The 26496-nt window shown below is 37.1% G+C and overlaps 1 protein-coding gene across 3 annotated transcripts in view; it reads left to right on the plus strand.

The window, feature by feature from the left end:
• APAF1 (apoptotic peptidase activating factor 1) overlaps positions 1-20153 on the plus strand; it is a 45529-nt gene extending 25376 nt beyond the window's left edge. For all 3 annotated transcript variants that reach the window (XM_060777263.2, XM_060777262.2, XM_060777261.2), the window contains exons 17-27: positions 1900-2061; positions 4414-4542; positions 6218-6343; positions 8237-8356; positions 8539-8664; positions 13153-13278; positions 14259-14378; positions 14686-14811; positions 15387-15512; positions 16392-16538; positions 18216-20153. In XM_060777263.2, coding sequence (XP_060633246.2) covers positions 1900-2061; positions 4414-4542; positions 6218-6343; positions 8237-8356; positions 8539-8664; positions 13153-13278; positions 14259-14378; positions 14686-14811; positions 15387-15512; positions 16392-16538; positions 18216-18362 — 1455 coding nt within the window. In that variant the 3' untranslated portion in view covers positions 18363-20153. The remainder of the gene's footprint in view (positions 1-1899; positions 2062-4413; positions 4543-6217; positions 6344-8236; positions 8357-8538; positions 8665-13152; positions 13279-14258; positions 14379-14685; positions 14812-15386; positions 15513-16391; positions 16539-18215) is intronic.
• The last annotated feature ends 6343 nt before the right edge of the window (positions 20154-26496 follow it).

The following is a 26496-nucleotide window of genomic DNA, read 5'->3' on the forward strand; positions in this document are numbered from 1 at the left end:
TTTAAGTTCCAGCTATGTGCAAGGGCATTTAAAAGTTGGATTTTTTCAGTTACATTGCAGTGTACAGTACAGTACCATGAAGTCTTTTTACCATGTTTCAAGGAGAAGTTGAAAAGTACAAATATAATCAGTATTTATAAATAGCTACTGTATTTCTTCAATTCTGAGATGCACTTTTTCCAATATAGACATCTCTAAAATTAGGGTGTGTTTTAGAATCACAGGTATAATTTATGTATTTTAGTTGGTGGTACTGGTACTGAAGTTAAAGTGCCTCTTACAATCGATAACATCTTACAATTGAAGAAATACGGTAAAAGGAAAAGCTTCAAGGGCTACTAAATGCAAGTAACATTATGTCAGTGTATTTTTAAATTATACACTGTAAGAAATGCAACTTCATAAGGAGACTAGTAATAAGAATATGTACAGTTGATTTTTCACAACAAAAGGCTATGGTTGCCAATTATTTTTGTAGATCTAACTTAGGCCCCTTCCACACAGCTGAATAAAATCCCACATTTTCTGCTTTGAAGTGGAATATATGGCAGTGTGGAGTCCGATAGTGTGAACAGCACCCAGATTTTACTGCATATCTGAAAGGAGTTCCAAATGCTGAAGTATTACATGTGCACAGATCATTGTATCTGACATAATGCCCATTATTTTCTTAATATACTTTTATACACAGTCACAAAATTCATGGACAAGCAAAACTAACAGGATAATTCTGTTTTTTATTTGATAAATATTAGAGGTAGCTCATTCTAGACTCTAGATCAGTGGTTCTTAACCTGTGGACCACAAGGACTAAAATCTGGTCCGAGAGCCTCCTTGCTCTTTATTTTATTTTATTTCCTCTCCTTTCACGCCAGCTGCCACTCCTTCCCTTTCGCTGACCAGCTCTGACCCCTTGGATGGACGACATCAGCTCTAGATTATTAAATATGGTTTTCTATAGGCGAGCAGATAGCGACTATTGTATGGCATATGTTCTGTATCAGAAACTAGAGCTGATATGGTCTATCCAATACAATTTTCTGAATCAGCACCCTCAAATAACCAAACCAAATCTAAAGTTGATCAATAACTGATTCATAACCCTTTGGGTACTAATATTGGAGAGTTGTCCCTGATCAAAGTGGTCCCTGGTCAAGTGGTCCCTGGTCAAAGTAGTCCCTGGCCAAAAAAGGCCGGGAACCACTGCTCTAGATAAACTAGGTGTACTTACTTACTTAGGCGATCCCTCGTTGGACGAGTAAGATGGTCTTCCATTATGGATTTCCTTGTGGGTCCGTATGTGGCTGTGGAGCCCTATTCTTGCTCTGCATCTTCTTCCGCAGTGGGGGCATTGGTTTCCAGGTGTTTCCAACTAGGTGTAGGAAATTGATCAACATAAACTTAGTTTCCTCATTTTAACATGTTTCCATGTATCAATGTACAGGGTTAGTCAAAATGCATAGGCCAATAAGCCATTCAATTGAATGGCTTATTGGCCTATGCATTTTGACTAACCCTGTATTTCTAACATGGAAAACATACAGTACAATATAATCCATGTATCTGCAAGGAATACATTCCTGATTATGTATAGATGTGTGAAAGTGCAGAAAATAGTGAGCTCTATTGAAATGAAGGCCCAAGAATATTGTAGAATCATACTGGAGGACCTAAAATGCATAGAGGACAAAATTTGTTGGACGTGGATAAATGAAACAGCAGATACTGTCCCCACAGATATGGTCATACTGTACCTATAAATAAATGAAAGTACTGCTTCCTTCTGACTTTGAGTATTTGCAAATAACTTAAAAATGAAAAAAAAAACAACAACCACAAATTTAACACTCACTTTTCAGAACACTTAACTCACTGTGCTTATTTTATCTATATCTAAAGCTTTGGTATGCTCAGTCAGCAAATAAACGAAAAACTGTTGACATAAGAGGCAACTTCAGAAATGTGGATGAATACCAAGATGACGTGGAAGTGTTAGTGAAATGTTGTTCATGGTCATCTGATAGTACTACAATAGTCGTGGCAGCCAAAAACAAGCTTTTTGTAAGTATTTAAGAGCATGATATTAATAGTGTTTTCCTTTTTCTACTGTTATTTCATATATTTGAAATTTTTGTATATCCAGTCTATCTTTTTAGAAGGAGAAAAAGGCTTTGCTATGCTATCTGGCAATTGATACTTGATTCCCCTTAGAAGGGGCTGCTATATTTTTAAATGTGGAGGAAGTCAGGCGTGAGAGGAGACAACACATATTTGAAAAATCTGTTAATCCTGCTCAGACTAGATTCTAGATTAGGGATAGAGGAACTTTGGTCCAGCAGATGTTTATGTACTGCAGGTCTCTAGGGCTAATAGAAGTTATCATCCATTAACAACTGGGAGACTACATGTTTCCCGTTCCTGGCACACTGCCTTTGGTCAAGCCCTGTTCTTCAGACAAGAATTATTACAGTGGAATAGCCTGTGCTCTGAGCATGTAAACACAAACAGAGAGATAGATATACTTTTTGCCTGTTTTTAGCTAACTCCGTTTCCCCCCTCTTGGAGTTGCCCATGTTATAGCAGGACTTTTTAAAAGGTAAATTGTTGTCCTCTCATTATCTGACCTCCAGCTGTCAACAGCAAAAGGGTAGCACTTCAGCTGTTATCCATTTCTCTGATTTGGCTTTTATATCAACCAGCTCAATACTCCCAGGCAACAAAAGCAGTGCTCCCCCATCTCTGATAAATAGGACAAATAACTATGGTGTGTTACATCATTACCAATGTTAACTATATTTAATGTTAATCGGAGTGTGAAGTTGATTAGCAAATATTGCCTAAGTTGAATATGATAATTTTTAACCACAGTTATGTTTTTGCTGGTAAAATGTTGAGCTGCATTTCAGCGAGTAGATTTCAACAATAAAAATGAAATATATAGCGTGTGAAAATATGAAAATATATCACTATTACTATATCTGCACTCATTCCAAGTACAGTTATGTTATTTTTATAATAAGCAGCTCATTCAATGTCTATATGGATCTACTCTTGTAAGGAATAAAATGTTTTAAACATTTTCACAAGCATATTTGGATCCTCTGATTTGTCAGATTTCGAAATAATTCTGGTTTATTTGGCACAAAGCAACACAGTGCTGTAAATCAGCAGGAACAGCTGAACAAACCACAGGCCATCCATCCATGATTTGCAATCATGATGTCCAAATCTGATAATTTGGTTTGTTTATCTTGAGTAGCCAGAGAAATAAAAATATTACAAACTGCTTTTTCTCTGGCTTGTTGTGTTATGCAAACATTGCTAGCCTTTCAAAAAAGTATGTTTGGTTTAGAAAATGAAATGTTAACCTTGAAATAATAATAATAATAATAATAATAATAATAATAATAAACTTTATTTGTACCCCGCCACCATCTCCCCAAGGGGACTCGGGGCAGCTTACATGAGGCCACACCCATCAATACAGTAAACACAATATAACACAAAACCACAACAAAAATGAAGAAATAAAGTAACATAAAATGCAAAACCAAGTATTTCAGTAGTCTTTTACAAAACCTCTATGAGAATAGGAAGCAGAACAACTATAGTTAAAATTAGAGATTAATTTGTTTGGGGGATTTTGCACTTGAATTCTTAAACTGTTTTGGGATTCATACTGACATAATATTGCTTTTTATTTGAGCTTTGATAATACAGCTTTTTAATTATAGTTTGCAGAAATAGTATGCTTTTAAGGATTAGTAGTAGAATTCAGAAATGTTTTCCTCTTTAATGAATGTTAAATCTGTTAATAGTCTATTATTTATTATAATGGCATTTATGGTTTTAAAACTGAAATGGCTGAGATAATTTCACGCTATAAAAGGCTTGAAATTATACAGAATGTGTGAAATTATACAGAATGTGTTGATGCAGTTTTAATTTGTGGAGGGAATGTACGTGAGTCTTTAATAGGAACCTTTTTGGGCTGGTGGACAGCATTTGTCACAGCATAAATGATCCAAGATCTGAACCATCTTTGATCTGTGACAGTCAGTGTAAGAAAAAAGTAATCAGCAGTTATGACCCAAATCCAATGTCATGCTTGCAGCTGTTAGCGTGAAAAGACTGTCATCTCCTCCTCCCTGTAGTTCTCTGCACCTCCCCAGATCTGTTCTGTGGTTTTTCCTTGTCCTCCAGAATAGGCATTAGTTTAAGGACACACAAATAGAGGTGCTGCAAGTGAATAAGAAGTCGATTCATTCTGCACCCCAGCTCCCTTCTACTGACAGAAGTACTTTGCCAGTTAAATTTAACTGGCAAATTTTGACAATTTACTGTGACTAATAAGACTATTGTTGTCCTAAAATGGCTACTACTGTTCTCTTAAAATGTGTATTATATTTTCAGCTTACTGATACTAAGATCAATACTTCATTGCCAGAAGTCCTTATAAACCACCACTATACTATTCAGTATTGTGATTTTTGTCCAAATAGTCAGATGGTGGCGGTTGCTTTATCAAATTATTCTGTTGAGGTAAGTAACTATGTTTAACAAAATGTTAAGTAATTCCTTTCCCTTTGGTCTGTTGGATGGCTTTACAGTAGGAAGCTTGGAGGGCAACTGCAGTTTTTATTTATAAGAAATATGAAGATTGTGTCCCTGTTACGTACAGGAAGGGTGGCTTGGGACTAAGATTCTGGTGTTCAAGTGTCAGTCACAATAAACAGTACATATCTTAGGTGGACCAGTGGTCTCACTATGTAGAGGGCAATTGTGTATGTTCAGGTAACTTTGGCATAGACTCATCTGATTAGCTAGAGCTATTTCAGATTGAGGAGTTTCTACTTTTTCCTGAAAGCGGCTTCTGGTTGCTTTTAGATACTGATCAAAATCTTCAATATGTCCTGATTATCACTCTAATCTATAAATAGTTAGAACACCTGGATAAATAGCATATTCCACTGATAAAGTATACCTACTGTTTATGCTGGAGTTTTATTTATAGTTTTGCTCATCTAACCATTTTAGAGGGAAAAATAATGACTTCCTCTGAAACCTAAGCATTTTTCTCAACTAGAGTTTAATCTTTCTGATATTTTCTTAAAATAAGTCTTTTTAAAAAACATAGCACATACATTCTTGTAAAATATTCTGTGTACTAGAATAACCAGACTAGTCTATTTCCATTTACGAGTTCTGAAATTAACATAGGACTGTGTGTCATGAGAGCGGAGCATGTTTATTGCTACTACAAATTTTTATTAATTTAAGATATTATAATTGTTTCTATCTAATCATTTTATTATAGAAATCATCCACTAAATTTTAATAACTAATAAGACATTTCTGTATTCTGAGTTAACATGGAAGTGGTTCAAAGTCTATTGATTGTATTCTTGCAGGTGGACATTATGACATTATGACTGACATCATTTCTCATTTGTCTCCATGGTCTTCACTGAGGGCTTTCTAGTATTTTATCAATGGGTTTCAGCAGTGAAGCATTTTTCTATAATTTGGGACTGAATATCTGATATTAAACTAGTGACGCCCTCTGAGTATACTTGGAAAATGATATTTAAATTGAACTTTTTATTAATCATGTATCTTGCAATCAAATACCAATGCATATTTGACATCAAATTATTTTACCTGTTTGCTATTGCTCTGTGATGTATTTAATAGTGGGCATAGATGTGATGTAGCTTGTAGTTAGTCTTAGTGTCATTTTAGGCGGAATGAGCTTGATTTTGTAGTTCATTTGAATACTATTTGTTTGAATTTCTGTCATAATTTACAGTTGCTATAAATATGCAGTAAACGGGATTGTCCTGCTTTAAGAAATAAATTTACATGAATGTTAATTTATATGAGTCACTTGCCGCTTTGAAATATTTAACATAATGTTTTACATGTTATCCATATGTAATAATTACATATTTTATATACTACAACTGCTAACAACCTCACTATCTCTAGAAGAGTGATCAAATATTTTAATACCATATATAATAGAGTATTTAGTTCCTTGATTCCCCTGTTTAAAACTCACTATCAAAGGATAGTATGCAGAGAAGTAGCTGTAGCAGACTGATTCTGCATTGCTGTTTTTATGTTCATATGTTAATAATGGAAAAGAAAGATGCCTGAAATAGCCACCAAATTATAGTGCAGCTTAGATTTTCAAACTTTTCTGTATTTGCTTCAGATATGGAATATTGAATCCTGTTCCAAAATAGCGGATTGTCGTGGACATATGAGCTGGGTGCATTCAGTGACATTTTCTTTTGATGGTTCTTTATTCCTCACTTCTTCTGATGACCAAACAATAAGAGTAAGTCTATCCTTATCCTTTTCCGATTATTTTATAAGCATTATCTTGCTTGTTTAATAAGAGGCAAGAGGGAAATTAGTTTAATTGGCCTATTTCACTATCCTATTCACCTATATAGAGTGAATATTGATATGTAGTAAAATAATAAATGTAATAAAATAATAACAGAGTAAAATAATGCAGATGTAATAATTACAATAATAAATAGAGAAAAATAATACATTTTATTATTTTAATTGTGTTTGACTGGGCTTGGTCCCCATGTAAGCTGCCACGAGTCCCTTTGGGGAGATGGTGGCGGGATACAAAAATAAAGTTATTAATAATAATAGTAAAATAATAAATATAATGAAAATAATAGAGTAAAATAATGTAAATGTAATAATAAAAATAGAGCAAAATAATAAATGTAATAAGAATAATTTTAAATAGAGTAAAATAAATACTAATAACAATAATACATAAAGAAAAATAATATATATAAGAGTAATAATAGAGTAAAATAATAAATGTAATAATAATAATAACAAAGTAAAATAATCAATAACTAACTCAAGTGTAAGCTTAAGGGGGGCTTTTTCTGCCTAAAAAGGGGGCCGAATATCTTGGCTTATACTCGAGTATATACGGTAGGTGCAATATAGTCACTACTAAATGCACTGCACTAATTGAAGTTTACAAACATTGTATAGATGTAGCCTAATGTGTAAAGCTCATTGCAGAAGTCCACCCTTGAAGTGAACATTATTAACTTACTTTTAATATCTTAATTTTAATTATCTTAGTGGAAAAATACCTATGGCAAAAAACAACTTTGTCAAAATATAGGAAACAATATTATACAATATGAAATAAAACCAGTCAGTAGAAATATGCAGTCAGCAGCTAGAAAAGGCCTTTCAACAGAAGAACATCTTTTCCTATGGCTGGGAAGGTGGCCTGGTATATTCTTCTTTGACAACAACTTTCACAATCTATCTCTGTCATCAGTGGAACCCAAAGCAAAGTTTGTTGATCTAGAGACTGGCAATGAATGTGTGGGGAAATATCTGTTGGTCATACTGATTTGATTTTGTGTGTGTGTGTGTTTACATATACAGTGTTCCCTCACTATTTTGCACTTCGCTTATTGAGACTTGCTCTTTCGTGGGTTTTTCCTCCCCCCCCCCAAGCCACGGGGGGGGGGGGGGAGCCAGGCACTGGGCCTAACTCAGGGGCTTGTCTCTGGGCTCATTGGTGGAGCCTGGCAGTGCCAACCTGGTAGTACCATCAACGGCGCCCAAGGGGCTTCACAGGCCAGGAGCAGCAGAGACAGCGAGGACCGCAGCCCACTTGGCTGCGGTCTCCTCCTCCTTGCTGCCTCTGCTGCTCTCAGCTTGGAAGCCCCTTGGGCTCAGTTGACGGTACTGCCAGGTTGGGCTGAGGCCTCAGACCAGGCCTCAGCCCAGCCTGGCAGTGCCATCAATGGCGCCCAAGGGGCCCCAAGGCCGGGAGCAGCAGAGGCGGTGAGGAGGAGGAGGCCATCGCCGAGTGAGTAGAGCGTCCCCACTTTGTGGATTTTCACTTATTGTGGATTTTCATATCACGGAACACCTGCCATAAGCAAGGGAACACTGTATGTTCCTTCAAGTGCATATATGTTTTTATTAATAGCCAAGTAATCTAAGTATATTTTAATTGAATAAATAGTCTAATTTATTAGATGTATATATTGCTTCCCACAAGAACATTTATTTTAAAATGAAAAAAACATACAAATACAATTTTTAAAAACGTACAACTGTATTAAGCTTGTCTATCCTAAATAACAGCCATATATTTAAACTGTGGATTTGTTTGTGGTCAGTCTCTTAAATCATGACCTTCTAGAACATCTGCTGCTGTTTTCAACAGATTTGGGAAACAAGTAAGGTATGCAGCTTCTCTGCCATTGTGTTAAACCGTGAAATAGATGTTGTGTTTCTGGAAAATGACGTGATCATCTTAGCCATTGATAGTTCAAAGCATCTGCAAGTAAGTATGTTTGAGTGTGCTGAATAATACTTGTTTTGGATTGTATTTGACCATTCTGTTCTATAAATGCAAAGACTTGATTAGGTTGCATTTCATCATCTCTAAACACAGAAGTGTTTGATCATTATCCATGCTGAATCCTTTGGTTTATGTATTTTTTCCAATTATGTATTGTTTCCTAGCTTATTAATGGATTCACAGGCAATACCATTTATTTGACCAAAGAACAAGATTCTTTCATTTGCTGTTGCTGCTTGAGCCATGATCTGAAGGTTGCTGCATTTGGAGAAAAGAATGGAACAGTAAAGGTAAGTAACTGATTCCATGAATGAGTTCTCTTTGCTTGTGTTCTCTGCTTGTTATTGTTTTAAGTACAGTGCAGTGTTTTTTTTTAAAAAAATAACAATTTTTAAAAGCACAAAATTGCACTTGTGGCATCATAGCCAAAATCTGCAGTTTGAATTGGCAGTTCAAATCCATTGCATATTCGTGTTCTTCACAAACTATTTCCAACATTATTTGGCAGTAGACTGAAAATAGAAAGTTTTCCAAAGTCACATGTACAATTGTATTTCTTTTGCTGATGTTCAGTTCACATCAAACTGCTTTGATGAATTATATGCATATTTATAGGATATCCATGTTTATTTAGCTACACAGTGAATATCAAAGTAATCTGTTCATAATAACTATAATTTTTTTGTAAAAGATTACCACAGGAAATCGATATACTTAAGTGTAATAAATCTGGGAAGGTTTCTGGCAGAATTTCCAAAGATTGGCTTGGTTTGTATCTTTGAGAAGCGAAGATCAAACAGTCATGGAAACATCAAGTTAGATGGAAAAACTCTTAATTTGTATAGCTTTTATTCATTTGTTCTGTTTTGCATCTACTTACTATATAGCACTTATTATTGTCACTTCAAAAACAGTAATAGCTATACTTGTTATAAATGTTCAAGGTAGAATACTATTTAATTTGTGTGTGGAAATGTATTGTCTGAGTTTACCTGAAAAGTACTATTGAAACAGAAAAATATTTAGGTTAGCTATGCTTAGGTTAGTTTTTGTATGACTGTCTTACAGAACAGGAATCTTCTGTTGTGTTATTTTATCTTCTTAGATATGCTGGTTTTAGGTTAAAGGTAATTAAAGAGACTATATTGCTGTAAATAAGCTACTTTAGATGAAAGAGCAAAGTTCCCTGTTGCATTACTTTATAGAAATCCCAGCTCACCTCTTCAGGACTACATATTGCCTGCAAATTTTTTTGGTAGATCTTTCCCTTAATCTTCCTCTCAGTATGTTTATTAGTATTAGTATACATTTAAAACAGATGAGGGCAACTGTACAAAAGACAGTGAGCAATTTTCCAACCCTGCGCCTCCTGATGTGCACCCAAATACCTTTGCCCCAAATTCAGGCTCCAAAATTGAATTCAGAAGTGATCACATGTCACATCATGTTGCCTTTTTGGATAAGAAACAGGAGAGGTTCAGTTATTAAATAGGTTATGAGCAGTGTTAGGGAGGTTTTGTTTGCACACGTGTGCATGTGCAGGGCTTCAGTATTAACTTTCCTGTGAATGTCACCCAAACATTTTTTTTTAAATCCTAGGAGCTTTGGTTTACTTTTTCATGGGGCCCGGGGGAGGGGCATTCAGAGTGTTAATGGCTGCACTGTCCCCATCCCAGATTGCAAGGGATGGATTAATTTATTAAAATTAGAGGAAATGAACATTTATAGCCTGTTGTGTTACAGTGTGAATTCTTTTCAATCATATTTACTCTTTTAAGCCTTAGATTTGGATAAACCTAAAAGTTTTCCTTTGTGGTCTCTGTGACTCACAAAAATGGGTTATTTGTGTCCTTAGAATGCATCATTGCATTGTTCTAGAGTTGTTACATAAGTTTTTGTGGTTATCCATAGGCACCTTTGAGTGTTATTCTCATTTGGCTTTTTTGACTTTCAGTCTGTTTTATCTGCTTGATTTTGAATTGAAGCTCAGCTTTGGTCTTCTGGTTTCTGACTTCCTATGTTTTTTAGATAAGTATTTTTGCTCTGATTGATTTGGATGGCTGTGTGCCTCAGCATGATTTGATTTGAATTGTTGACTTCTCTATGGTAAAGTTTTCCTATTATTCTTTGTAATTCTTTAAAAGATGTACTACCCATAGGGCTAAGATCCCTGGGAAGGGTGGCCAATCCCAGTGATTCTTGTACTTTCGTGAATGCCGCAATGTGGAGTATTGCGTTTACTTCAAAGTCTTTACCCCACACAGATGGAATAACTGATCTTCCAGAGTCAAGGCATTTTTATATGAGCAGGCATTGTCAGTTACTGCTAAGCTTTATGTATCAACTTCTGTATTCACCCTAATTTGATCTTCCTGAATCAAAAAGGTATTTGGATTGTTGGTTCATTGGAGTTTAAGAGGTCTTCACAGGATACAGAGTCATTCCAAAAGCTGTGCCACCGCTAAAGCTTATTCCCTACCAACCTCTTCTGTACTGACTGTTTCTCATGATGCCAGTGTCCACCATAAGGTGCCCTTGATATCTGGCCTGTCTCTTGACTTGGAAGCCTCCACTGTAAAGAACAGAGCAGGAAAAGGTCTAACAAACATGTTTCGATACCAATAGAGGCAGAATCTGTTCATTCTTCCACTGTTGGTCAGGTTATTCCTTTGCAGGAATAATTTGAAGTTGTTCCGGGAGGTGGAGATAGTTAATTACAATACAATACAGTGACAGTATTTATTCATGATGTGACATCTCCAGTGCAAATTTTGGAGAAGGATTTACCACCTCTTCTGCCTTTTTCATTGCCTTGATTTGCATTTCTGTTATTTCCTGTTATCACTAGGGTAATATCCACAAGGTGCAGTTTGGTTACTTTATGGTAGCACCATGGTTTTCTTACATTTGTCTTAAGACAGGCATATCAAATTTCTGTGCCATCTAGATCTTCTCATGATCCAGCCAGATGAAACATCTGGACTTGGATATTGTCAGGCTTGGAAAGTATTTATCTAGCTTTTTTCTCTGGTGCCATCTAGCAAATAATTGCATCAGTGCATAACACAGTGTTCCTATAGATACAAATGGAAGGGATACCTTCCTTTCTGTCACCTTGAGAAACTTCCCAGTTGAGGCACAAATCTATCATCTGCTTGCATTCCTTCTTTCTCTCTCGGGTAGAGGTCTTTCTCGCCTCTTCTTTGCAAAGTATTTCTCTAGCTTTTGTCTCTGGTGGCATCCAGCAAATATTTGCAGCATTGCATAACTCAGTGTTCCTATGCATGCAAATGGAAGATACTCCTTTCCTTTCTGTCACCTTGAGGAATTCCCTAGTTGAATCATAAATCTATGATGTTCTTTCAGGTAAAGGTCTTTCACTTCCACCAAATGCTATTTGGCTCCTATTTTGTTATTCTCAGTCATTGCCAAGCTATCTGATTTTAGTATCCTGTCATAAAAAAATACCCTGGGGGTTACAAAAATCTTCACCCTTTATATCTCCAATCTAATACCTCAGTGGAATCTAGAGATTGTGCTGTCAAAACTATCCAAAAAGTCCCCTGAGCTGACGAAATCTTGTGATCTTTGCCTAGTAATACATAGTAGATGTACATCAGATTACATCTGCCAGAAGAGCGGGTGAGCTGTGCATCTTCAGAGTGGATCAACCCTACTTACAGTTTCATCAGGACAAGCCGGACATTTCCTTCTTCCTTAACGTTGCAGGCTGCCCACATCAATCAAGACATTATGCCGCTTGCATTGCCATTATGTCAAAGGGACCTTAGCTTTCTATGTGGCAGGATTTTGTAATTCTCAAAGATGCTTTCATATGGTATTTTGCAAAATGAAAGGGACTGCCAGTTTTTTTCACAGCATTTTTTTTTAAATGTGTGTTTTTAGACAATTCATCTGACTTCTGAACTGGCTAGAAAGGATCCTCCAGTCTGTATCCACTCCACACAGTCTGCGGCTATGTTGGTCACGTTTCTCAAGAATATTTTACTGGAATAACTCTGCAGAGTAGCTGTGTGGTTATAGTCCCTGACCTTCATTTCTCATTACAGTCCAGGGCTGGTGCTCGCTTTTGGGAGAGCAGTGTTGTTTATTGTTTATTATGGCATTCCCTTCCTCCTGGGTTGGTAGCTTGCTATTCTTCAATTTTTGTGTTCACAGAGACCAAGGGCAGGATGCATACCTATAAGTTTTAAGTGGCCACCTGTGAATTCACACGATCTTGCCCATCCTCCCCTCACTATGTCTGCTTTCCTTTAGAGATCTATGGATGCTACTGCATTGGCATCCATGGAACTGAGGGTATAGACAAGGGCAGAGGTATGAGTCACCTAAGAGTGGGTGAGGTTACCACCAAAAACCTTACATTACAGATTTAGAAGTTGCACAAGCCATTTGTATGATTTAATAGATAACCACTCAGAGTTACAGGTATGCAACCTGTCTTTTCATCATTAAGCTCTTAGCATCAGAAGATATAAAAATTAAAGTCCTATCAAAAACTTCAGGAAATGTTGCTGGGTTAATATAAAGTAGGCTGAATGAGAACTGGAAACCGTACTTAGAAAGCAAATTTCAATCAATTTGGCTTTTTTCCCTCTTTGGTTAGGCAATGCCAATAACCTAGTCCTTGATTTTAAAAAATCACATTAATTACACTAGGACTTTAATTAATATTTGGGTGCTTCATTCTTTGCTATTATGTTTTCCTTTGTGTACACTATGAATTTCTCACACATGTCTGGTCTTATTTTACAAAGGTCTTAAGTCTGCCAAATGGAAATATTTTAAATTCTAGAACTGGACACAGAGAAGCTGTACAACACTGCCAGTTTACTTCTGATGGGAAAACACTTATTTCAAGTTCTGATGACTCGACTATACAGGTGTAGGAATATTTGAACTGTTGTTAGAATATACATAATGGTTTTGGATAAACTAGGTTCTGTCTAGTAAGATGTAAGATCTCTCTAAAATTTATGATGATGGTATGGGCAATTTTCTTTTTTTCTAAACTTAAAATACCATCTGAGAATGTGTGTGTTATGAAAAAGTAACTCCCAGATTTGTAATGATCGGAGATTACTTCAGATACATTATTTTGAGACATCAAATTAGTCAATAATGTTGTTTTTAAAAAAATATTTTTTTCATGGTAGTAAATGGGACATGCACCACTCAAGATAATCAAATATAATTTTGTTTTTGGTAAAGGGTGCATCAGTATCTAAAAATGAAAACCAGTTAAAATGGCCATTCGTCAGGGGTAATTTGTGCTTTTCCTGTATGGCAGGGGGTTGGAATAGATAACCCATGTGGTCTCTTCCAACTCTATGACTCTATGAAAATGGAAAAAGATAATATTATCTTATGTGGCCATTAATGCAGTCTGGTCGGTATACCTAGTTCCAGACCTTCTCTAGAATTTGAATCTTGGAACTGGGATCATTCCTGCAAGAGGCAGGTTTTGGAATATAGAATATAACAAGAAATAATGTCTAGCATTCCTTCCCATGGAACTTGTGCTATGCTGCCTCTGCTTTGCCTTCTGGCTTGCAGAAACATAGGAGCCATGCTAGAGGAGTCCAAAGCATATCTAATGTGTATAATACTCAAAGACAGATCTTGGATTGTCAAGCATAGCCACAATGATGGACTACATCAAAGTATCTAGTCTAGCAGAAACTACTTCTCTACAGCCATGCAAAAGTCAGTTTGCAATGACACATATTCCGAACAGGATGCCTGCCTATGTGAAAGAAGTACTTGATCCAAGTACTTGAGGTCTTTGTATTTGTCTTGAAAGAAATAGTGGTGGATGAATTCAAAAACCGTTTTCTTCATCTTTTGTGGCTGTTTTAATCAGGTATGGAATTGGCAGTCAGAGAAATGCATTCTTCTAAAAGGTCACAATGAACGTGTCAAGAAATTTCTTCTTCTAAAAGATTCAAGGCTTCTGTCATGGTCATTTGATGGGACAGTTAAGGTAAATAAAAGGTCTTCATACTGACAGCCTAGATTGGGGGTTGTAGCTAAAATTACATGGAAGTGAACAAAATTCGTATCAAATTCCATATTTGTTCTGATTCTTTAAAAATAAAACTAAGACATCCAGAAAAAATATTCAGGGGATCTCCTTTTAACTAAACTGTAAAATGAACAGTGAATGAAGATTATTTGATGTTTTAAAGCCATATGTTACATATTATTTTGAAAGAAAAACAGGCACATTGGCATTATTTTTGCATGCTTTGTACCAAAATAATTGTTCACTTCAAGATTCTGTATTACAGCTTTGGAACATAATTACTGGAGAATTAGAAAAAGATGTCATCTGCCATGAAAATGCTATTCTTTCTTGCGCTATTTCACCAGATGCCACTATGTTTTCTACTACCTCTTCTGACAAGACTGCCAAGGTGAGCAAATATTTACAAACACATGCTAAATTTTCTGTACCACTAAAGTGATCCAGCCAGAGATTTTAAAAAAATTACACACAGTTTATTTCTGTGAGGGAAGTACATGTTTTTTAATTATTGGGATTGGTGAGAGGAGGAACCCATAGGATGGATTTCAAGCTATCATCAGTCCGAACAGGCAGGAAAGAAGGGTAAAAGTTTTCATTCAAACAGCATCTTGGTTCATCAATTTTTCCCTGCCTCTGGCCAGAGCAGAGCCTTTTGTGTTTTCTCTCCTGATTGTCATTTATCCCTTTCTTGGTTCTAAACAACCCTTTTCTCCTTAGTCTTTTATTCTACATCTTTTACTTGTTTATTTTTCATAATAAAAAGTGAATTTCTCTGACTCACTATCCTCCTGTTTTCATAAATTATCTGCATAGAAGCTTTCACATTTACATTTTGTGAAATACTTTATCAGTGTTGATATCTGAGTAGTTGAGGACCAAATGTCTTTTACTGCTAGAATGTAAAATGAAATTAAATGTGCTGAAATACAAATTAACCAATATATTTAATTTTTAAATCTTCAGATATGGAGTTTTGAAACATCATCAATGCTTCATAAACTAAATAGTCATGAAAGCTGTGTAAGATGCTGTGCTTTCTCGCATAATAATGAACTGTTGGCCACAGGAGACGACAATAGAGAAATACGGGTATTTCATTTTGCTACTATTGAATTATTTTTTTATGTACCTAGTGCGGTGGAAAGTACTATATCAAACTGTAGATTATCTACACAGATAGATAATTAATGGCTCCTTTAGTCTTGTAAGGTCTTTGTCTGTGTTTTGAAATTGCATTCCTACAATAACATGTAGTAAAGAAAGGTGTCATAGAGAGTTAAAATCATAGAATTGGAAGAGTCCATCCAGTCCAACCCGCTGCCATGCAGGAATAAGAGCACTCCTATCAGATGGCCATCCAGCCTCTATTTAAAAACCCCAGAGAAGGACACTCTATCACACTCTGAGGCAGTATATTCCACTATCAAACAACCCTTACCATCAGGAATGTTTTCTTAATTTTTAGGTGGAATCTATTCTTCAGTAGTTTCACTCCTTTGCTCCATGTCTTAATTTCTGGACTAGCGGGGGGGGGGGGGGGGGGGACGGGGGACGTGCTATACCTTCTGTATAACATCCTTTCAGATACCTGTATTTAATTATCATGTCACCTCTTAACTTTCTCTTCTTGGGGATAAACATAACCAGCTCTCAAAGCCACTCCTCATAGGGCATGGTTTCCAGAAAATAAAATGAATGGGAAACTTTTAAATGGTTGCAAGATATTTAGAAGGATAATAGGAAGAAAAGTTTAATGTACATACCTTTCTATAAGGTAGTTTGAAAGACAGAATAATACACTTTGCTGAGTGGGTAGAATAAATGTGGAGATCTGAGGTTTCAGAAAACACTGAACAAGTATCTTACAAAGATATGCGAGTCTAGTAAACTTTGTGTCCAGTAAATTTTTTAAACGGTATTATGTATGATCCTATACTACATGTATGTTTTATATTATTTTTGTCTCAGATGTGGGATGTCTCAAGAGGTGAGCTGCTCCATCTCTGTTCTCGTGCTTCAAAAGATGAAGGCGAATCAGCACATGAAGGCTGGGTAACAGACCTTTGCTTTTCCCCTGACAGTAAAATCCTGGTTTCTTCTTCAGGATATATAAAGGTATAAAATGGTTAATGAAATAACATTATGTTTTTACAACATATATGAAATGATTTACTATTACTTAGTAAGCTCTCTGTATAGCCAATAGCTAGCCAGGATGTTATCTCATCCCTCTTTGGTTGAAAATAGCCATCTCCCAACAAAGCAAAATCAGTGTTAAAATAGAATGTTTTCAGCATCATTCTGTCCTGAAATCTGAGACTGAAAAGGGAATAGTATGTTCTTGTAAAACATATAGGGAAAAATAAGATCCAAATTGTCTAGTTTGTGTTGTCTAGTACAATGCTTCCTTGACTATGGGTTCCAGCCCCAAGTGGGGTAACCCTAGCTCTGTGTTGAGGTCCTGAAAAATATGGCAACAGTAAAATCTTTCTGAACGTGACCTAGTGGCTGTTTTAAACATTTACACAAATCTGTTGTGCAGTGTTTACAGTGGGCTCTGCAAATGATGCTTAAGCTACACTTCATAAAAGGGAAAATCAGCCAGTTTAGCAAGCTCATCAGTAGATGTTTGATTTTTATACCTATTTTTTATATCTATCTGCCCATGTTGGCATAAAAATTTCTCAGGCAAAAAGGGATCATGAGTGGAAAACTTTAAGAAACCCTAGTTTAGAACATGAGCCAGCATGTACTTTAAGATCATCCGGAGAAGCTCTTCTCTTGTTTCTAACACCCTCACAAGCTCGGTTGGTGGGGAAGAGGGAAAGGACCTTCTCTGTGGTGGCCCCTCAGCTCTGGAACTCCCTCCCCAGAGTGATCAGACAGACTCCCACTCTCTCCATTTTCCGCAAAGAATTAAAAACTTGGCTGTTCCGTTGTGCCTTTAATAAGGCAGTTCACCACAGCATTTCCCAACGTATCCAGCTCCTGCACTTCAACATGGTCCCTTTCTGGCACTTCTAACACTTTAATAGCCTAAAAAAATTGCCTCCTAGCCTAGCTCTCCGATTGTCGCACTTTCCCTGCCTTTACTTAGGATTCATTGCACTTAGCAATTATGAACCAAACACAACACTTTATTTGCCCAGCCATGATATTGCTTTTAATTGTTTTTATAATGTCTGATTTTATGTTTATTGATGTTTTACATTGTTGGTTTTCCATGTTTATTTTAACCTATTTTGTTGGCCATGTCACTTTGTAAGCCGCCCTGAGGCCCTTTGGGGAGATTGAGGCGGGGTATACAAATAAAGTAGTAGTAGTAGTAGTAGTAGTAGTAGTAGTTATTATTATTATTATTATTATTATTATTATTATTATTTGAAACATAAGATGAGTCCACAGCAAACAAAATCACTCTGCTGTCTGTTGTATTGGATCACACGTCGGACACTTCCCAAGTGTCTAGGACTGTGTGATTTATTGGCAAATAATGCGTGCAGATCTTCATTTATTTAGAACTTTTATATCCCGTTATTCTCTACCTCTGTGGAGATCCAGTAAGGTGGCCTTTTGCAGCTGACAGATGATAGTTTTGTCAGCGCTGATTGTGTTTAAGTACAGGCCAAGTTCTTTAGGCACTGCACCCTGTGTGCCGATCACCACTGGGACCACCTTTACCTGCTTGTGCCAGATTCTTTGCATGTTGTTGTTGTTGTTGTTGTTGTTGTTGTTGTTGTTGTATTGAGATCTTCCTAAGTGGGAACATGTTTCTTTCTTCCTTCCCTTTAGTGGTGGAGTGTGGATACTGGTCAACCCCTACAAACATTCTACACAAATGGAACAGATCTTAAATCTCTGCATGTGTCCCCAGATTTCAAAGTATGTGTGACTGTTGATAATCTTGGCATTCTTTATGTGCTACGGATTATGGAATAATTATTTTTGAGACTGTGACAATTTTTGTAACTGCAGCGTTTTGAGCCAAAAGCATCTTTTTCAGGAAAATCTTTTTTTAACTCTTATGAAATATGAAGTGATTTCTACTCTGACATGCATTATGCATATGTTTATTTGTACATGTTTCTGAATCTGCACACATTTTCTATTTTGCATTTTATCAGCCTTCTAAAGTTTGATTTCTATCTTGTAAATACTGCTGGCTACTTAAAGATTAAAATCCATTAGAGTGCTTCCACAGAATGAATGGAATTTGCAAATGTAACTAGGAAGGTGATGATCTCCCCATCCCTCTTCAAACTCCCTATACCATAAAATGCATTCTGGAGGCCTGAGAATCCCTCTGGATTTGATTTTGGGTAGTGATAGGGTTGCATTGGGGAATAGAAAAAAAGGGAATTGGCTTCGTGCAATGTTGAATTTAGGCTAAATATACTACGGGTAATTGAAAAGAGTATGATGCACTGAAATTACATTTTTGATCTTATGGGTAATATTGTTAAAAGTATGTGCAATTATAGAAAAAAGCATAGTTTTTTATTGGTATTTTAAAAAATGCAGATAGATTTATAAAGCAAATTTTGAAAGCCTTGATAAATTGTATGAGTGACTAAAAATCCTAGTATTGTAAAATCAAATGCGCCATGTTATTCTAATGAGTAGCAGTTTGTGATTTTCAGACATAGGTAATCTAAGCACAGTGTTCCTTGGCATCATCCCACACTACATGCCCAGAGGATTTGCAAGCTTATGTCTACTCATATGAAAAGCCATTTCAGTGCTTTTTCTGTTTGTTGTTTCAGATTATGTTTAAAACATTGCCATTCTATATTTGCTAATGTTTTTTTCTCAGCTGTTAAAAATTACAGTATTGTGGTCTGATAAAATGATTTTTAAATTGTATTAAGTCTAATACAGAAAACGGAAGTAAAATATCCTGATTTTTTTTTCATTTCTGGGTTTCTATATTCTTTCTACCATACATGTAAAATACCAACATGTTGTTATTTTAACTAGCAATATTATGATAAGGGGATTATAAATGTTAATTTTAGGGGAGACAATTCTTAGATTTCCCCATCCAGCATAATTGACAGAATTATGTTATGAGCTGTATGGTGAAAGTAGCATCTTGAGAACCTGTTTTTGCTTCTGTCCCACTTAGCAGGCAACCGTCATGTGTTGAATACAAAGAATGCCACCAAAGAGATGCTAAGAAAATCTGTCTCTTTTTTTGCACAAAATTCAATGAGACCTGGAATGAGAGACAGAGATGCAGAGTTACTTTGGTTACCAGTTATCATATTTTATGTCAGTGAGAAAAGTATTATGTTAGGCTTGGAGTTTTATGAGAATCAAGCACAAATGTCCCAGCTCATGGAAAATGTTTTCAGTGAAGTTTTTCAAGTGAGAGCATCTTTTTAAAAAAACTACTGGCGCTGTCTATTGCAAGTGCAGATAAAGCAAAAGGGGATTGTTGGTTTATTACATATGGAGGGAGAAATTGTTTCCAATTTATCTAGCACTTCAAGATGTAGCAGGAGTACTAATAGCATCACAGTTTAGCTTTTGGCTATGCTGTGCTTTTGGATATACCGTGATGCTTCATGTTAATTGGTATATATCTGTGCATCAAAGGAAATTGCTAAACTTGCTGACCAAGCTGAATTTTTTAAAATGACATTAGAACTTTGTCATGGCAACGTTATTGGGTTTGATTGAACAAGCTGTTAAATTGTCAAGCAATAAATGTTTTAATATAATGTGAAATGCAGTATATTTGCCCTCATTTCCCCCCCCCCCCCCCCCCCACTAATCCACTTCCTTCTTTTTCTTATCAGTCTCCACTCACTTTTGATTTTCTCTTTTCATCTTGAATCTGAGATACCATCCAGGAAAAAAAGAACACAATCCTGTGGGATTTTCAGGGGTTATATGGTTATATTACAATTAGTTGTGATGGCTCTGTATTGCCTTTAGCATATGGTTCTCCAGAGCTCTTGCTTGTAGGCTTGTGCATTTTGGCTGACCTTGATCTGTTTCTGCTGGCTGGATACTGGTAGACCTCCATATCCATTTTCGCTTACCTTCCGAAAACAGGCATGCAGCTGGATGACATTTTTGTACCGCAGTGTGCATAACCACCATGGGTCCCATATTGGGAGAAAGGTAGAATAATAAGTAAATATATGGTCTTGTCTTTAAATAATTTGTCATGTCAAATTGAATAGTCTTTTTTAATGTCATAACCATGGAAACAATACTTCATAGTGAAAGGCAGGTTTTCATGTTGCTTTTCACATAAAAGATGCAGGTATGCATTGCATATGCTCTTAAGATGGTTGCTGTTGCATCCTTTTCTATATACAGGGTTAGTCAAAATGCATAGGCCAATAAGCCATTCAATTGAATGGCTTATTGGCCTATGCATTTTGACTAACCCTGTATTGTGAAATGTAGCCATGTGCACAAAAAGGCGTGCATCAGAATAAAGGCAGAAACACACACAATTTCTAGATCTTCTCACCTTTTCTGAAACAGCAGAACCATAGAAAGAGAAAATAATTTAGTTGTTTTCAGGGGAAATATTACAAAAGGTTTGAGAAAGAAAAGATATGCAGTGGGAAAAATATGGCTTAGGGTTAAAAGATGAAAGAAAATGAATGAGGCATATGTTCTAAAGCCTCTGGTGACAGAAATTTGTGTTCACCTCACATCCAAATGATGCTGCAGCTTTTCTGTAGGATGAATCAGATTTATACAAATGGAAGTAAAATAATCTTTCAAGAAATATGAAAAGAAGAAAAACTTTGGACAGAAATAATGAGCTTAAACACAATGTCTCTTGATCCTTGCTAAAAATACACAAGTGTTCTCTCTCTAATAATGCTGGCATTTACAGGATCCTCCTTGCAGATGCTTTTTGCAAAGAAAAATGCACATTTTGTAGACAGAAATCTTAAGAAATATGTCCCTGGAAGGTTCAAGTAGAACTTCGGTATATTTAATGCAACTTCAAAATCCTATGTTCAGAATCCATAAACCATAGGTGAATTTAATCAACATTTGATATGCCAAGGTCTGAAATTCTGCCCAGCAATGGAAATCCACCGAGTGGCCTTTGGCATGTCACGCTGACTCTCAGCCTTAGTGGAAGACAAAAGCAAACCCTCGCTAAACAAATCTTGCCAAGAAAAAAAAAGATGAGAGATTCACCTTACAGTCACCGTGACTTGAAAATGACTTGAAGGCACACTGTAACCAAACAGCATGCTGCCTGAAGGTGTTGGGCGTTAAACCCAAGTCTGGTCTATCTAGGCCATACATGCATTTTTCTTCATCTCTCTCCCAAGTGTTGATTCTTGGCTCAGCAGAAAACTGAAGGGGGCAAAGTCTCATTAGAAGTTCTCTGGCCTCTATTTCAGGGCAGCACCAGGTATGGTCCATTTGGTGAAGGTGGCTCTATACATTAGAAGAATGGATATTCAAGATTTTTAAAAGTAAGTGTTCCAGTAACAACCTTTTGTAAGAAGCCTTCCCTTCCGAGAATTTTAATTTTTGTGGTTTGGGATTACAGTATAAATTTGGGATTAGCGTGGTACTTTTTTGCCCTGTGTGTAATTCCTTTATATGATGAAGTTCCTTCCATCCCTTTCTGGTGGATGTTACCTGTTTTGCACATGCATGCATGAAAGAGTACTGTTTGTTCTTCCAATGAAAAGCAGAATTACTGTATTGATACTAATTAGCAGTCTTGATTTTGCAAATCAGTTTGGATTAGGAGGAAACTATTGATACAATAAAGGGGGGTGTGTGTCTTGCAGCATGCAGATTGAGAGAGAAAGGGAAGCCTTTGATTTCCTCTTCCCAGATAGTTCAGTGCTTCCAGGGAAATAGGACCAAATAATGGTTCAGATTTTGCTAACTTCAGAATATCTAGAGATCGCTATTAAGAAAAAGTGATGTCCTGAATTTCTTTTGTTTGATAGTTTTGAACAAATACATTTTATCCTCCATTGTGAGAAAAGTGGTTGAAATGGCTTTTAGTATCTAGTGACTGCCTATTAATGGAAAACAAAGCATCCCTCTTCTATGTAATTTTAAAGTCATTGTTTTTTAAAAATGTTTTTTCCTCAATGCAATCTTTTTACTTCAGTGTGAATCCTAAACACTAGTTTAAAAGCTTTTTTGTGCTGTTCAATGGTAGTTATCTGATGGTAAATATAGTGCTTTCTTTTTCCATATATTAGGAAGGAAGCTTGAAGGGAAATTGCATTGGTGGTGCATTGAAAGGAGCCTTCATGTGAAGCAGATGAGAGCTGTAGCATAGAGATTGCTTAGGGAAATACTAATTATCGTTTCCCTTACAGCAGAGCACTTCCATATGAAATGCATTGGGGTTTGGCTTTAGTGTTACTGCACAGCTTTGAGTTTTATCTTCATTATTTGATTTGATAGGTCACAAAATAGCTGAAATTTAAAGCTGTTAAAGGTTACAGGTAACATGGCTTTCCTCCTCCTTTTCAGAAGCCAGGCAAAACTGTATAGTATTGTAGATACTGAGCTTCCCTTGGCTGCAAAGGTAACAACTAATTCAGCATTTTTATAAACCACAAGAAAGAGACATTCAGGTGTGGGTTAACTTTTATTGCTGAACCTGCTGGACCTAAACATTTAATTTTCCTTAATAGTAGATTTCTGGTTTCCCCAGTTTGTCTCTTGTTGGATATCCTTTGTTCTTCCTCAGTGTTACTCCTCTTTCATTCCAGACTTTCTTAGACTTATTTGGCTATCTGCTTTTCCCCCTCATTCTATATTCTAAAGGTTTTTTGTCATCGTTAGTGTTGTTGTCTGCCCTCTTTTAATCTCATTCACTCATATTTTTTTTCTGACTGGCAATGAACTTGTGGGGGAATAGTACTTTTGTGTTTTCCAAGTCTCAGATAAAGCCAAGAAGTCTGCTCAAATATGTCACTTTGTTGAGGAATATTAGAGCTATTTTTTACCATTTCTTCAGGCAGTATGATGCTGAGACATCACATTCATTCAGCAGCTCTTAATGCTGATTCACAACTTGCCATGGGAATCCTGACCAACAATTTATTTATTTACATCACTTCTATCCCGCCCATATCAGCCCGCAGGCGACTCAGGGCGGTCTACATATGGCACAATTCGATGCCATCAATACAATACAAAAGCAAAAACAATTAAGTGCATTTAGACAAAAAAAGACAGTGCAATAACAATTTAAAAAGAGCTATATCCTCTCAATCCAATCCTCATCCGTTTCATCGTCTTGGCCGTTCCTGGGTCATTCTCCATCTCAAGCTTGACTATTCCGGGGTTCCGAATGCCTGCTCGAAGAGCCAGGTTTTCACTCTCTTACAAAAGGTCAGGAGGGAGGGGGGGTGATCTAATATCCCTAGGCAGGGAGTTCCACAGCTGAGGGGCCACCACAGAGAAGGCCCTGTCTCGTCCCCGCCAAGCGTGCTTGCGAAGCAGACGGGATCGAGAGCAGGGCCTCCTCAGATGATCTTAACTTCCTGAAGGGTTCATAGGAAGAGATGCGTTCGGATAGGTAGGCTGGGCCAGAACCGTTTAGGGCTTTATAGGCTAAAGCCAGCACTTTGAATTGGGCCCGGTAGCAAACTGGCAGCCAGTGGAGCTGGCGCAGCAGAGGAGTTGTGTGCTCCCTGAGCGCTGCTCCTGTTAGCAACCTGGCTGCTGCATGCTGGACCATTTGAAGCTTCCAGGGAAGGTAATGGCGCACCATGCAGTCATTCTGGCCACATGATCTTGGAGGTGTCTATGGACAACACCAGCTCTTCAGCTTAGAAATGGAGATGAGCACCACCACCCCAGAGTCAGACACGACTAGACAATGTCAAGTGAACTGACAGGAGAAAAGGTGAGAAATCTCTCTCTTCTAAAATTCTATTCTCTGTTTTTACTCATCTGCAGTGTCTGCCTAAAGAGGTGGTAGAATTATAAGGAAATCCCTTTAAAATTAGTTGATCAGTCTGAGATATTTCATATTGGTAGAACTTAAGGTGGCAATTACCTCTATATATCGCGAGGTTTAACTGTGCTAGACATATTCCTCTAAGAAATATGAGGTAGAGTAAACTGCTAAGAATTCTAGTACTTCCTCTCTGAGGAGACTGTTTTCCTCAGAAGGAGGGATAAACCTAGATTTTAAAAGTCCAGGAATCTCTCCCCTCTGTTCCCCATTGTGGATTGCTTTTACAAATAGCTCTGCAAAAACAAGTGACAGTTTACTGTTATGGCAAAACAAAGATATTTTGTTCCAAGATGGGAATTTTCCCAGATTTTTAATTGAAGCATCTAAAACAGGAATATTTTTAACAAGGTTAGGAGCATCAGTCTCTTTCATCATAATAGCAAGGAAAATGCTTTGTGATAATTTTCAACATTTATTTTGTAACCCATTTAAACAGGAGGAAAAACTGTGTTATTGAATTTAATTATTACATTTCATTCTAATGGGCTATAAAATTTACCAGAGCTTATTTTAGACAGGTAACACAATTCTGAGACTACATCTGTTTTAGCATAGCCTCTGGCTTGCAAGTCAGCCTTCTGTAGTAATGCAGATAGTCTCGTCAGGAGGTGGTTAGAAATGTTTTTCTAGTCTGACAATGAGATACTGGTTACTTATTGTGAAGATCAATTCCAGACTGCAGAGTAGACATCCAGACCCAGTTGTGTGAATTGGTAGCTGAACACTGCTCTGATCTTTTTTCTGATTAGACTGGTTGTGATCCCCTTGCACACATTCTATTAAGCTGCTTGTCAGTATATTGTTCTTTCCTTCCTCCCTCCTTCTCACTGTATGATCTCTCTTATCTATACTTGAATGTTTAAAGAACTGGAAGAGGAGACTGGGGCTCATTAAGTTAAAGCAGTGATTCTCAACCTGTGGTCCATGAACCACCAATGGTCCGCAAGAACTAAAAAATATAGTCCCTAGTCTCACCATTACTACACCATAGCAACAAGAGCGACTGGTCTCATGAAACCTTCTTACAGTACTAAGGCAATGGGGATGTTGGGAGGGGAGGGGTTGACTCCCCGCGAAAGGCCCGAAAATAAGCCTCCCGACTGCTGCTCTCCTCCTCGTTCCCCGAGTGGAGCTATTCCATGTGTACAGAAGTTGATTATAAATTCTATGACTTTAACTGTATTGGTGTTTAGATTGGCTGCAGTAATGCTGGAGCGGCCTAAGTCAGAGGAGTGCGTTGCCATGGAGACGATGCAGTAGAGAGAAGTGGGAGGAGCTTAGAGGGGAGAGTTTGAAAAACGACAGTTTATGTTCAGTTAGGTTTTAGGTTCCAAGGAGTGAGGAGTTAGGGTTTGGAGCTCGGAGTGAGCAGTTCCAGTTAGGAGGTCGATTCAGTCAGCCGTCGGAGATAGTTGTTTAGTGGAAGAGCAGTGAGAGGGAATAGCAGTAGGTTTTCCAGCCTAGGAAGGCGGGAGGGAGAAACCTAGATAGTTTCTTTAGTCAGGGAAGGCTAAAGAAAGCTAGTTAAGATCGCTAGTCGGGAGAAGACTAGAGATCAGTAGTTTGATCAAGGACAGATCAAATTAGAAAGCTATTCACCTCAGGAAACATTGCTCAGCAAAGTGCTACATTTCACTAACAGTTGCTATAAGCTGTATCATTTGAAAGAGTGTTACTTAAAGTTCCAGAAGTCATTCAACAACTCATAACCACACGCTTTGTACAAAATAAACTTGTTCTCTTTTGTTTGAAGACTGCCTCTTCTCCATCAATTCTGCGTCCAGTGGGCCATTTCTCACAATATTATAACTTACGTCACGATTGGTGGCAGCTACCCTAGTTTACAATATATTCTTTCCAATAAGTGAGGCCTGAGTTTAATTCCCTCCTTGATCATATATGCGCCTCGTTACACATGTGGCGCCTGGAAGCAGGGGTGCACCTTGGTGTCTTTGTTTTTAGGCCTGTTCCTGGGGTTATTTGGGGTGCTGATTCAGAAAAATGCATTGGATAGACCATATCAGTTCTAGATGATTAAATATGGTTTTCTCTGGGCAAGCAGATGGTGACTATTGGATGGCATATGTT

Source organism: Anolis sagrei, chromosome 5, assembly GCF_037176765.1.
Source record: "Anolis sagrei isolate rAnoSag1 chromosome 5, rAnoSag1.mat, whole genome shotgun sequence".
Taxonomy (NCBI): domain Eukaryota; kingdom Metazoa; phylum Chordata; class Lepidosauria; order Squamata; family Dactyloidae; genus Anolis; species Anolis sagrei.